Source organism: Schistocerca gregaria, chromosome X (genome assembly GCF_023897955.1).
Source record: "Schistocerca gregaria isolate iqSchGreg1 chromosome X, iqSchGreg1.2, whole genome shotgun sequence".
NCBI classification, from domain to species: Eukaryota; Metazoa; Arthropoda; class Insecta; order Orthoptera; family Acrididae; genus Schistocerca; species Schistocerca gregaria.
The window spans coordinates 366796057-366811032 of NC_064931.1; the positions used below are offsets into that span (position 1 = coordinate 366796057).

The 14976-nt window shown below is 40.2% G+C and overlaps 1 protein-coding gene across 2 annotated transcripts in view; it reads right to left on the reverse strand.

The window, feature by feature from the left end:
• The window catches only part of LOC126297567 (fibrillin-2-like), a 597958-nt gene that overhangs the window by 436277 nt on the left and 146705 nt on the right, over positions 1–14976 (reverse strand). For both annotated transcript variants that reach the window (XM_049988509.1, XM_049988508.1), the window contains exon 2: positions 10391–10553. In XM_049988509.1, coding sequence (XP_049844466.1) covers positions 10391–10553 — 163 coding nt within the window. The remainder of the gene's footprint in view (positions 1–10390; positions 10554–14976) is intronic.

The following is a 14976-nucleotide window of genomic DNA, read 5'->3' on the forward strand; positions in this document are numbered from 1 at the left end:
CAGAGGGAGCATCAGGCAGTGATTCACAGAAATAGTGGAAAGGAATACAACAGAAGACGAAGAGGTAGATTTAAGAGACGAGACAGTGAGGGCAGCAGATATTCAAATAGATAAAAAGACAAGGCTGAATAGAAAGCCTTGTATATCACTGAAGATACTGAGTTTAATTGATGATAGAAAATTAAAAATTTAGCAACTGAAGAAGGCAAAAGGGAATACAAAGTCTAAAAATGAGATTAACAGTAAGAGCACAATGGCTTAACACCAATCATTAGAGAACAAATGTATGGATATATAAGTATACGTAACTAGGGAAAGAAGAAACTGTCTATAGGAAAATTAAAGAGGCCTTTGGAGTAAAGAGAAGCAGCTTTTTGAATACCAAGAGTTCAGGTGGAAAATCAGTACTAAGCAGAGAAGAGAAAGCTGACAGGTGGAAGGAGTATATGTTGGGGGGATACAAGGGAAATGAACTTTAAGGCAATATTATAGAAAGGGACGAGTATGTAGATGCAGATGAGATGAGAAATATTATTCTGAGAGAAGAATTTGACAGAGCATTGAAAGAGTTAAGTTGAAATAAGGCCCCTGGAGCAGATGACATTGTCTGAACAATTGATATCTTTGGAAGAATAAGCAATTACAAAACAATTCCATCTGGAGTGCAAGATGTATGACACAGGTAAAATGCCCTCAGACTTCAAGAAGAATGTAACAACATAATTCCAGTTCCAAAAAAAAGGAGTAGCTGACAAGGATCCATATTACCAAACGATCAGTTTAATAAGTCATGGTTGCAAAATACTAAGATGAGTTCTTTACAGAAGAATTGACAAACTGCTTGAAGTTGATCTCAGGGATGATAAATATGGGTTCCTGATAAATGTAGGAACAAGTGACACAATGCTGATTCTTCTATTTAGAAGATAAAGTCAAAAGAGACAAACCTACATTTATAGAATTTGTTGATTTAGAGAAAGCTTTTGACAATGTTTACAAGACTATACTCTTTCAAATTCAGAAGGTAGCAGGGAGAAAATGGATGGAGCAAGATATTCATTACAACTTGTACAAAAAAATAATTGCAGTTAAAGAGTCAAAGGTTATGAAATGGAAGCGGTAATTGAGTAGGTAGTGAGACAGGGTTGTAACATATTCCCAGTGTCATTCAATCTTTACATTGAGCAAGCAGTAAAGCAAACAAAAAGAAATTTGGGGAAGGAATTAAGAGTTCAGAGAGAAGAAATAAAAAGTTTGAGAGTTGCTGATGATATTGTATTTCTGTGAGAGAATGCAGAGGACATTGTAGAGCAGGTGATCAGGATTGACAGCAACAATGGTAATGGAACAGGGTTGAATTAAATAAGATGATTCTGAAGGAATTAAGTTAGGAAATCAGAAACTAAAAGTAGTAGATGAATTTTCTATTTATGTACACTATGTGGTCAAAATTATCTGGACACCTGGCTGAAAGTTTGTGGTGCTCCCCATCGATAATGCTGGAATTCTGTGGTGTTGGCCAATCCTTAGCTTTGATGACAGCTTATACTCTCACATGCATAAATTCAATCAGGTGCTGGAAGGTTTTTTGGGGAATGGCAGCCCATTCTTCATGGAGTGCTGCACTGAGGAGAGGTATCGATGTTGGTCGGTGAGGTGAGGCCTGGCACAAAGTCAGCATTCCAAAACATCCCAAAGGTTTATATATATATATATATATATATATATATATATATATATATATATATATATATATATGATTTGGATTTAGGTCAGGACTCTGTGCAAGCCAGCCCAGTATAGGGATGTTATTCTTGTGTAACCACTCCATCACAGGCCGTGCATTATGAACAGATACTTGATCATGTTAAAATATGAAATTGCCATCCCTGATTTGCTCTTCAACAGTGGGAAGCAAGAAGGCACTTAAAACATCAATGTAGATCTGTAATGTGAAAAACATGAAAAACACAACCACACCATTTTACTGTTCGCAGTACACATGCTGGTAGATGACGTTCACTGGGCATTCGTCATACTCACACCCAGCCATCAGGTCACCACATTGTGTACCATGATTTGTCACTCCACACAACATTTTTCCACCATTCAATTGTCCAATATTTATGCTCCTTACACCAAGTGAGGTGCATTAGGTATTTACCATTGTTATGTGTGGCTTATGAGCAGCTTGTCTGCCTATTGCACATTAGGACCCTCTTCAAAGGTTAGCAGTCCCTGTCAGTCAACTGACAAGGTTGACCTGTACACTTCTGTGCTGTACATGTCCCTTCACATCTCCACTTCACTATCACATTGGAAACAGTGGACAAAGGGATGTTTAGGGAGTGTGGGAATCTTGTGTACAGACGTATGACACAAGTAACATCCAATCACCTGACCACATTCCAGGTCCGTGAGTTCTGCAGAGTGCCCCATTCAACTCTCTCATGATGTCTAATGACTAGGAGGTTGCTGATATGGAGCACCTAGCAATAGGTGGCACCTGATATGAAAAACATATGTTTTTGGGGGTATCCAAATACTTTTGATCATATAGTGTAGTAAACTAACTGATGATGGCCAAAGTAGAAAGGATACAAAATTCTGACTGGCAATGGAAAGAAAAGTGTTTATGAAGAAAAGAAATTTGTTAACATCTTGTCTGAAAGTATTTGTCTGAAGTATAGCCTTGTACAGAAGGGAAACATGGAGATTAAACGGTTCAGACAGGAAGGGAATAGAAGCTTTCGAAATGTGGTGCTACAGAAGAATACTGATTAGATGGATAGACGTGTAACTAACAATGAGGTACAGAATAAAATCTGAGGAGAAAAGCAAATTGTGACACAACTTGACTAAAGGAAGAGACTGGTGGTTAGGACACATTCTGAGACATCAAGGGATTGCCAGTTTAGTATTGGTGGGAGTGGCAGTTATATTGTAGAGGAAGACCAAGAAATGAATACAGTTAGCAGGCTCAAAAGGATGTCAGTTGTTGTAGTTACCCTGAGATCAAGAGGACTGTACAGGATAGAGTAGTGTGGAGAGCTGCTTCAGGCCAGTCTTCAAACTGAACTACTACTACTATTACTACTACTACTACTACTACTACTGCTACTACTTGCTGTGTCAGAACCTTAGTAAGGTTGTATCCCAGTCCCTGTAATTGTGACAGGCCATGATCCATGATTGTGTACTTGTTAGGCTGCTGCAGTGTAGTATGCCATTCATGTTCTCAGCAACAGTATGTACCATCTGACCTACATATATGTCTTGCCACATTGGTATGGTATCTGATAGACCAATCATTTCAATAGTCTGAGGTCTTCTTTGATATAACCCAGCAGTGGCTGTGTTTTCACTGGTGGGCAGAAAAACGTCTTTGTTCACTGTTACTGGACAATTTGTCCTATCTTTCCAGATAATGATCTATAAAAAGGTTAAAAAACAATGGCCGCATCCTCCTGAGGTGTCTCTTCTGTTTCTGAAATGACCGGTATATTTGAAACGGCAATACAAACTAAACGAGCAGCGATAGAAATACACCGTTTGTTGCAATATGCTTGGGACAACAGTACATTTTCAGGCAGACAAACTTTCGAAATTACAGTAGTTACAATTTTCAACAACAGATGGCGCTGCGGTCTGGGAAACTCTATAGTACGATATTTTCCGCATATCCACCATGCGTAGCAATAATATGGCATAGTCTCTGAATGCAATTACCCGAAACCTTTGACAACGTGTCTGGCAGAATGGCTTCACATGAAGGTGAGATGTACTGCTTCAGCAGTTCAATTGTTTCTGGATTTTGGCGGTACACCTGGTCTTTCAAGTGTCCCCACAGAAAGAAGTCACAGGGGTTCATGTCTGGCGAATAGGGAGGCCAATCCACGCCACCACCTGTATGTTTTGGATAGCCCAAAGCAATCACACGATCATTGAAATATTCATTCAGGAAATTAAAGACGTCGGCCGTGCGATGTGGCCGGGCACCATCTTGCATAAACCACGAGGTGTTCGCAGTGTCGTCTAAGGCAGTTTGTACCGCCACAAATTCACGAAGAATGTCCAGATAGCGTGATGCAGTAATCGTTTTGGATCTGAAAAATGGGCCAATGATTCCTTTGGAAGAAATGGCGGCCCAGACCAGTACTTTTTGAGGATGCAGGGACGATGGGACTGCAACATGGGGCATTTCGGTTCCCCATATGCGCCACTTCTGTTTATTGACTAAGTCGTCCAGGTAAAAATAAGCTTCGGCAGTAAACCAAATGCTGCCCATATGCATATTGCCGTCATCAATCCTGTGCACTATATCGTTAGCGAATGTCTCTTGTGCAGCAATGATAGCGGCGCTGAGGGGTTGCCGCGTTTGAATTTTGTATGGATAGAGGTGTAAACTCTGGCGCATAAGACGATACATGGACTTTGGCGTCATTTGGACCGCAGCTGCAACACGGCGAACGGAAACCCGAGGCCGCTGTTGGATCACCTGCTGCACTAGCTGCGCGTTGCCCTCTGTGGTTGCCGTACGCGGTCGCCCTACCTTTCCAGCATGTTCATCCGTCACGTTCCCAGTCCATTGAAATTTTTCAAACACATCCTTTATTTTATCGCTTTTTGGTCCTTTGGTTACATTAAACCTCCGTTGAAAACTTCGTCTTGTTGCAACAACACTGTGTTCTAGGCAGTGGAATTCCAACACCAGAAAAATCCTCTGTCCTAAGGAATAAATCATGTTGTCCACAGCACACTTGCACGTTGTGAACAGCACATACTTACAGCAGAAAGATGACGTACAGAATGGCGCAGCCACAGACTGCGTTGTCTTCTATATCTTTCACATCACTTGCAGCGCCATCTGTTGTTGAAAATTGTAACTACTGTAATTTCGAAAGTTTGTCCACCTGAAAATGTACTGTTGTCCCAAGCATATTGCAACAAACGGTGTATTTCTATCGCTGCTCATTTATTTTTTATTGCCGTTTCAAATATACCGGTCATTTTTGAAACACCCTGTAGGATGTAGGGCTGTCCAAATTTTCCACTTCTTGTAGTTGTTCTTCTGGAACACTGTCCTCAGATGGTCAAGTTCTTCATTGAAAATTTCATTGTAAAATAGGATGTGAGCCCTATCTACCTATGTTGTGAGCACATCACCCCTCTGTGGTGGGTGGTGGTAGCTGTCTGAAACTGAGCATAGGTCTTCTTCCAGTACACACTATGGGCCAACATGCTGTTTGCTCTTCTTTTTATCAGGACAGCCTGAAAGGGGATGTCCTGATGTATGGAACTGAGACTTCTGAGGAAGTCATTTATCTTGGTTCTTCCATGTGGTCATATGACACAAGTGTCATCTACATACACGAAAAAACAAGCAGGTTTCCAAAACTTTGATTCCAGGAATTCCTCCTTGAAATGTTGTAAACATACAGTGACAGAAAAAAATCACATCGTCAAGGAGAAGTTGTGCGACATAAATGGAAGTTGGTACACATGTTTCTACATCTGAAAGATGATGTCTATTCAAATTTTGCACCAGATATGTTTGAGTGGAGCTATTAGCACCACTAAGAGGATGCAAATTAGGTTTGCTTTAAGCCATTAGTTTATACAGCTGGCTCACAGCTGGTCACAGGATTCAAGTATACTCTTACATTGCAGTTGTGAGACAGGTTGAGCAGCTAGAGTTTCTTCTTATCTGTTAATACATGGCATGACATGTCACATAACATTGAAAAGTTGAGAAATTCATCTATTGAGTGTTGTATGACACATTGGACTTCTTTCAATATTTTGAGAGGTATAAGATTTGTTTTTCAGGTTTTGTTATGTTTATCTGCCAGCTGCCCCCCCCCCCCCCCCTTTCCAGTCCCAGAAATAAAACATCTCCAGAAATTGCACACTGTGCAAACAAGGAAGGAGAAAAGTGATACATGGTACAAATGTAAGAAATGTCTGGTGGTGTTGCACATGCCTGTAGTTTTCCAGGCATACCATGCCAATAAAAACTTCTAAAACAGTATTACATTCACTACTCATCACTTCAATAAATAGCAAGGATAGATTTATAAAGAATTCTTATCAAAAGATTATGTAATTTTGAGAAAAGTGTGTAAGACAACATGCTGATTTTTGGAAATTTAGATAGTAAGTAGAGGGTTGAATATGGGGAAAAACATTATTAAGTCTATGAGTTAAAATACATGCTGTAACGACTGTGAGTGTTAGTTACCTCTGAGATTGGATGTGATGAATAGATGTTAGACACCATTGTCAACACCTCACTGAGTGTGAACAAGGTTGTGTAGTAGGGCTATGAGAAGCAGGATGTTCATTGTGCAATATTGCAGCAAGACTTGATAAGATTGTAATGTACAGTCTCTTGAAGACCAGGCTCCTGAAGCCCACATGGCACTACCGACAGGGAAGACCATCATGTGCTGTATGGGTCTGGTACATTGTACTGCATCTGCAGCACCAATCTGAGCAGTAGTTGGCACCACAGTGACACAACGAACTGTTATAAATCAGTTACTTCAAGGGCATCTCCGAGCTAGAGGCCCTGCAATGTGCATTGCACTAACCAGAAACCACCACAATTTGTGACTTCAGTGGTATCAAGCGAGGACTCACTGAGAGCAAGGTGGAAGTCTGTTGTGCTCTCTGATGAAAGCTGATTCTGCTTTCGTGTCAGTGATGGTCATGTGTTGGTTGGAAGGGGATCAGTTGAGAGCTCGCAAGCAACCTGCCTGCTTGCTAGACACACTGGTCATAAACCAGGAGTTATGGTCTATGGTGAGACTTCATATGAAAGCAGGAGCACTCATGGTTCTTCCACACACCTTGACTGCAAATTTGTATGTTAATCTTGTGATCTGACCTGTTGTGATGCCATTCATGAAGAGCATTCCTAAGCAGTCACTGCAAAAAAAGTTTGCGTAAAGGGAACTTATGTTAAAGTGACACCTTCCATATCATTATGAATAGTCGTATTCATGATATATGGAACAAATATTGATGTATGCATGTATGTATGTATGTATGTATGTATGTATGTATGTCTGATGTGGGTGTGACCCCCTGACTGACTGACTGACTGACCCTACAGCTATGCATGTATAATTCAATAATTAAGTGAGCACATCACTTTTCATGGCTTTCCCTTTTGTTTCTGTGTATTGACCCCATAGTTCTTCTATGCCAGTAGCTCCTCCTTTCATTCGCAGTTGGTGGCACCTGAAGATGAAGCTTTAGGCTTTGAAATTGGTCATGCAATAAACAATAAATTCTGACAATTGAAGCAGTTTTTTTATTCTGTTAAAATCCAAGAAAGTCTACTAACAAAGCTTCAAGAACCAACTCTTGAAATGATGACTCTAGGAACATACAACAACTCTCCACATATGGCTCCCATAGGGATCATGAGGATAAGATTAGACAATTACTCCATGCAGAGAGGAACTTAAACAATCATTTTTCCAGTGCTCCATATGTTAATGGAACAGGAAAAAGCCCTAACAACTGGTACTGTGGGGCATGCCCTTTGCCATAAACTTCACAGTGGTTCACAGAGTATACACTATGTTATCAAAAGTATCCAGACACCTGGCTGAAAAGGACTTACAAGTTTGTTGCACCCTCCATCAGTAAAGCTGGAATTCAATATGGTGTTGGCAGACCCTTAGCCTTGATGACAGCTTCCACTCTTGCAGGCATACGTTCAGTCAGATGCTAAAAGTTTTCTTCGAGAATGGCAACCTATTCTTCACAGAGTGCTGCACTGAGGAGAGGTATCAATGCCAGTTGGTGAGACCTGGCACGAACTCGATGTCCCAAAACATCCCAAAGGTGTTTTATAGGATTCGGGTCAGGACTCTGTGCAGGCCAGTCCATTACAGGGATGTTGTTGTCATGTAACAACTCTGCCACAGGCTGTGCATTATGAACACGCGCGATTGTGTTGAAAGATACAGTCACCATTCCCGAATTGCTCTTCAACAGTGGGAAGCAAGAAGGTACTTAAAACATCAATGTAGGCCTGTGCTGTGATAGTGCCACACAAAACAACGAGGGGTGCAAGCCCCCTCCATGAAAAACATGACCACACCATAACACCACCGCCTCTGAATTTTACTGTTGGCACTACACATGCTGGCAGATGGTGTTCACCGGGCATTCACCATACCCACACCCTGCCATTGGATTGCTACATTGTGTACTGTAATTTGTCACTACACAATGTTTTTCCATTGTTCCATCATCCAATGTTTAGGGTCTTTACACGAAGTGAGGTGTCGTTTTGTATTTACTGGCGTGATGTATGGCTCATGAGCAGCTGCTCAACCATGAAATCCAAGTTTTCTCACCTCCAGCCTAACTGTCACATAGTACTTGCAGTGGATCCTGATGCAGTTTGGAATTCCTGTGTGGTGGTCTGGATAGATGTCAGTGGTGTGTACAAGGGTAAGATTACATAGTACAGTTCAGATCAGGAGGGACTCTCCTTGGTGTACAGTCTCTGTGAAAAACTTCTATGAAAACAACAACTGTACAATAGGTTTAATAAAAATCATAATAAAACTGAGGATATATGACAAATGAAATATGTTTAGATGTCAATAGAGTAATGTTTGAAGCCTACAGGGACTATCTGAGATGTACCTTATTGAAAGCTCATGAAACCCAAAGAAATTCTGGGCTTATGTGCAGGCTGTTAGTAGCAACAAAGTTAGTGTCTACACACTTACAAAGCAAAAGCACAACCACTGAACTCCATTTTCAAATGTACCTTCACAAAGGTAGAGCCAAGAGTACTGCCCCAGTATAATTCTTGCATCAGTGAAGATGAGTGATAGGAATGCCAGTCAAATTCTGTAGAGACTGAGTCTGACCCCCTCTTAGTATAGGCCTACCACAGAGCCTTCAAAAAATAAACTATGCCCAGTGATTGCAATACGACACAGGTTACATCCATCTACAAGCAGGATATCAGATGTAATCCACAAAACTACTGTCCAATATCATCGACATCTGTCAGTTGTAGAATATTGTAACATGCTCAGGGTTCAAATATATTGAGGTACCTTTAACAAGTTCAAACATATTGAGGTATCTTTAACAGAATGCCAATCAGCATGGAATCCAAGAACATCAGTAATGAGAGACCCAATGTTTCTCATAGGACACCTTGAAAGTGACTGAATCAGGCAATTAGATAGGTGCAGTATTCGTTCACTTCCAAAAAGCATTTGGCTCAGTACAACACAAATGTTTATTAATGAAAGTGCCACCACGTGAGATATCAAACAAAAGGTGTGAGTGGACTGAGGATTTATTGATAGGGAGGATGCAGCATGTTATCTTGGATAGAAAGGCATCAACAGGTGTAGAAGTAACTTCAGCTGTATCACAGGGTAGTGTTTTGGGAGGCTTGCTGTACATGTAATGTAATTAATCACGTGTATTAACAACCTAGTGGGGTATATTAATAGTGAATTAAGACATTTTGCTGATGATATATTAGTCTATAATGATACTAGACCTCAATACAATTGCACAAGTTTTAAATCAGATGTCGATGCGATTTAAAATCGGCATAAAGATTGGCAGCTTGCTTTAAATGTTTAGAATTATGAAACTGTAGACTTCACAAAACTCAGAAACATAGTATGGCAACAATGGAATGATCATTCCTTGGTAAGACATGTGGTAGACTCTGGTTCATTGATAAAGTACTGGGAAAACGCAGTCAGTCTAGAAATGAAATGCTTACGGAACACCCACACAACACACCTAGAATATTGCTCAAGTGTGTGAGCACCTTCCAAATAGGATTAACAGGGGATACTACATGTAAACAAAGACGAGCAGCATGAATAGTCTCACCATCATTTGATTTATGTAAGAGCATCATGAAAATGTTGAAAAAACTGAACTGTTAGATGCCTGAAGATAGCTGTCAGCCATCCTACAAAACCCTACTTAGTTTCAAGAAGCAGTATTAAATGAGAAAACTGCAAATATACTACAGCCCCATAGACATCACTCTATGACAAGTAAAGACAAGACCAGACTAACAGCAGCATGCCTAGGTGCATTTAAGTACTCGTTATTTCTACACTCCAGACATGAATGGTATGAGATGAGACTGTAATACATGATACAATGGGAAATACCATTTGCGATGAAAATCACAGTGCTATGCAGTGTATGAATAAAGATTTAGAGAACAAGAGCTCTGTTAGACAGTAGCATATTGGCACTCGTTTCATTTTTTCTTATTTTTGAACAATTTGATGCAGTCAAAGAGTGACTTAGGTATTCAAAACAATTATCTGAAACAAATGATGAACAATGAAGGAATCCATGTTATGCACATTACCTTTTAGTTCGAGTACAACAAATTTCAATGGCTGATAAACAAACACTCTGCTGCTCTCTTGCTATTCCAGCAACAGGACTGGGATATTCACTGCAGAGAAATGAGTTTCCAGCCCAGCTTTCTCCTAGTGAACAACACATGGATAAAACCATCTCCATGTCACCTGTAAAATAAACAGACTATATCAATTTATTTTCTACAGTAGGTATTCCAATAAATTCCTCATACAAGATTTTTCAAAGTACCAAAATAAGAAAATGTGTAATGCCGGAATTATCAGGGCCATCCAATCTGCCAACCCTCATCCAATGAAAGACAAGAAGGCACTGTAGAAGGGAAGAGGATTTTCACAAAATAATTTAATGACAGGTGACAACACTGGCAAAATGGGTTGACAACAAAACAGTTGTAGTAGATTAAAGTTTTTGGGAAAGGAGAAACTGAAGATGATGCAAGGAACCAAATAAATGATACTTCTTGTTGAACCAAGACTGTAAAACTATACAACCCTAGCATAGGTGGAGTTGATCCTTTTGACGTGTTGCTGTCATATTACAAAATTTTTATAAAATCCAAGAAATGGAGAGAGAGCAATATTCCATGCTGTTGATTTTGCTGTGGTACAGAGTTGACTGGAATACAAGACAAGTGCCAAAGTAATTGATCACAAAAATGAAGAAAATAATATGTATATCTCCTAAATTTCAGGATGAATGTGACTGATGTTCTGGTGTTAAGTGGGAAGGATACCTCCAATAACAATAAGTATAATAATAACAATAAAGGGGGGGAAAGTGTGGGCATCTGCCACACCTTCAGATACTCCTCTTGAAAGGTAAGGAGGAGAAACTAGGCATCCTGTAAAGATTCAGTATGATGAAGCACAACACTTGCCTCTTCACAAAAATGGTGCAGTGCCTACTATGTGCAAATTTCCATAACGCAAGGGATGTCGTGGAGTAAAAAATGTGAAAATTGTAATGTACATCTTTGTTTGTTAAAGGAAAAGAATGGTATTCATTCATTTCATTTAAACTGAAAGAAGACTAGGAAGATAATTTCCGACACACTTGTTGTTAACTAAAAACATGGAGAATATTATATCTATTGTCTCCATAAAACAATTCACATTTAAGTGCACTATGTAAAAATATTTTTTGTTTACAATGATTTCAGTGTTGTTAAGAGTAGATATATTATGCAAAATGTAACTTTTTACAAAGAAATCGAGAGCCACGCCAAAAAAAAAGTAAAAAAATAAAAAATAAAAAAAATCACGAAATTTCAAGCAGTACACACCATACGTCAAAAAGTCAGATATTAATAATTAAAAAAAACAAACCAACACACAAGAAACGATCATCATCTTTTCAGTTATTTCAACGTCTTTTGTGTTTTCCTCAGACATTATCATCACTTTTTGAGTATTTTCACCAATGATTTTGAACAGTCACATCCTTTGTTCAAAGCCTTTTTATAAATTTCAAAGAAAAAAAATCGTTAATTTTCAAGCTTAAAATGTAGATATAAAAGTTTCAAATAATTTCCTCATATTTAGTTTAAAAATTCTCTCATGTTATTCATTATAATCTACTTGTTTGTTTTCCCTTCCATTATATCTCAGTTTAATATTTTCATATTAAAACTGAAAATCCATCTCCTTACTAGTTATTGATACACTCCTGGAAATGGAAAAAAGAACACATTGACACCGGTGTGTCAGACCCACCATACTTGCTCCTGACACTGCGAGAGGGCTGTACAAGCAATGATCACACGCACGGCACAGCGGACACACCAGGAACCGCGGTGTTGGCCGTCGAATGGCGCTAGCTGCGCAGCATTTGTGCACCGCCGCCGTCAGTGTCAGCCAGTTTGCCGTGGCATACGGAGCTCCATCGCAGTCTTTAACACTGGTAGCGTGCCGCGACAGCGTGGACGTGAACCGTATGTGCAGTTGACGGACTTTGAGCGAGGGCGTATAGTGGGCATGCGGGAGGCCTTGTGGACGTACCGCCGAATTGCTCAACACGTGGGGCGTGAGGTCTCCACAGTACATTGATGTTGTCGCCAGTGGTCGGCGGAAGGTGCACGTGCCCATCGACCTGGGACCGGACCGCAGCGACGCACGGATGCACGCCAAGACCGTAGGATCCTACGCAGTGCCGTAGGGGACCGCACCGCCACTTCCCAGCAAATTAGGGACACTGTTGCTCCTGGGGTATCGGCGAGGACCATTCGCAACCGTCTCCATGAAGCTGGGCTACGGTCCCGCACACCGTTAGGCCGTCTTCCGCTCACGCCCCAACATCGTGCAGCCCGCCTCCAGTGGTGTCGCGACAGGCTTGAATGGAGGGACGAATGGAGACGTGTCGTCTTCAGTGATGAGAGTCGCTTCTGCCTTGGTGCCAATGATGGTCGTATGCGTGTTTGGCGCCGTGCAGGTAAGCGCTACAATCAGGACTGCATACGGCCGAGGCACACAGGGCCAACACCCGGCATCATGGTGTGGGGTGCGATCTCCTACACTGGCCGTACACCTCTGGTGATCGTCGAGGGGACACTGAATAGTGCACGATACATCCAAACCGTCATCGAACCCATCGTTCTACCATTCCTAGACTGGCAAGGGAACTTGCTGTTCCAACAGGACAATGCACGTCCACATGTATCCCATGCCACCCAACGTGCTCTAGAAGGTGTAAGTCAACTACCCTGGCCAGCAAGATCTCCGGATCTGTCCCCCATTGAGCATGTTTGGGACTGGATGAAGCGTCGTCTCACGCGGTCTGCACGTCCAGCAAGAACGCTGGTCCAACTGAGGCGCCAGGTGGAAATGTCATGGCAAGCCGTTCCACAGGACTACATCCAGCATCTCTACGATCGTCCCCATGGGAGAATAGCAGCCTGGATTGCTGCGAAAGGTGGATATACACTGTACTAGTGCCGACATTGTGCATGCTCTGTTGCCTGTGTCTATGTGCCTGTGGTTCTGTCAGTGTGATCATGTGATGTATCCGACCCCAGGAATGCGTCAATAAAGTTTCCCCTTCCTGGGACAATGAATTCACGGTGTTCTTATTTCAATTTCCAGGAGTGTATTTGTTTGGAAAAATAGATTTAAACACGTTATTTTGTTCTAACCAATTTTTTTCCATATTTAGTGTTCTAATAATGACATCCAGTAAAGTTATACAAATCATCTACATTTATCTCGTTAAGTTTCTTAAAGAATTTATTATTGTTTACATCAGAGCATAAGTGGGGACTCCATTCTTATAGAAAAAATATTTAATATAAAAATCTAAATTTATTCGTTATGGAAAAATAAATAAAAATATTTTCTCTGATAAAATTCTTTTGTAATAAATTAAGACAAAAAATTGACAATTTTTCTAAGACATCGAATATGAGTAATGTATAGGATGAATTGAAAATTGATAAAAATATTTTTGTTGAGAGAAATAATAAACCACAAGAGAAACATACGATATTAAACTGTATGTATTATTCTTTATTATGATGTAATGTTCCTTTAGACATGCATGCATGGCCGAAGCAACATGTCCTGCAGTGTTTACAACTGTTATGAAATACGTTAAATGCATTTGCAGTTGCGAATATGGGTTACTATCACAGTTGTATACTGGAGTGGCAAAAGTCAAATTTTGTGCCGGACCCGGACTCAACCCCAAATTTTCCGATTATTGCGAGCAGTGCCTTACCATTTGGCTATCTGAGCACGACTCACAGCTTGACCCAAACCATATGTAATCAATCATGCAAGTCATGGACAGATAACCTAATGGTAAGGCACTGCTTGCGATAAGCAGGAAATCTGGGTTCGAGTCCCAGTGCAGCACAAGTTTTCATAGTCGCTGTTCCATTATACAGCTGATGGTAAGCCAAATTTGCAACTCTGAATGCATTTCATGTACAAGAGAAACAATTCAATGTAACATTCGCAAATATTATTTCAAATAATCTTTAATTGTAGGACATTTCAGAAATATAAAACATAATAATGTGGTTCATTATATTAAAGATACTTACAGAGATTATATACATGAATTTGAATATTATAGTTATAACCAGGGGTGATTCCAGAAGTCAGTTGGGAGGGGGGGGAGTGCGTTTGGGGGGATGGGATATGACTTAACATAAGGAGAGTTTGGGTACTCTAAGCAACACCAAATTTTACCATTTTGTCAGTAAAGTAGTTTTAGGTAAATATTTTTGAGTCCAAGGTAAAAAATGTGTATTAATAAATAATAAGACACCTCTTTTAAGTTAAATGATTTTTATTGGTTTAGGTAGTAAGCTACTTGCCACTCTTATTCTTTTGTTAAAATATGTTTGGAATACATTGCAACCTATACTGTACATAATTATAAAAAAAGATTGAGTCAGTTGGAGTAGTGTATTCACTGATTTCTCAAGTCATTTTATCCAGTGTAATATGATACTCCATGGACGGGGGGCTATAGCCCCCATAGTCCCCTCCCCCTTTCCACCTCCCCTGGTTGTAATGAAAATTTTACAATAATTTGGAAAGAAACTGAAAACTCAAATTCTCTCTTGTTTAT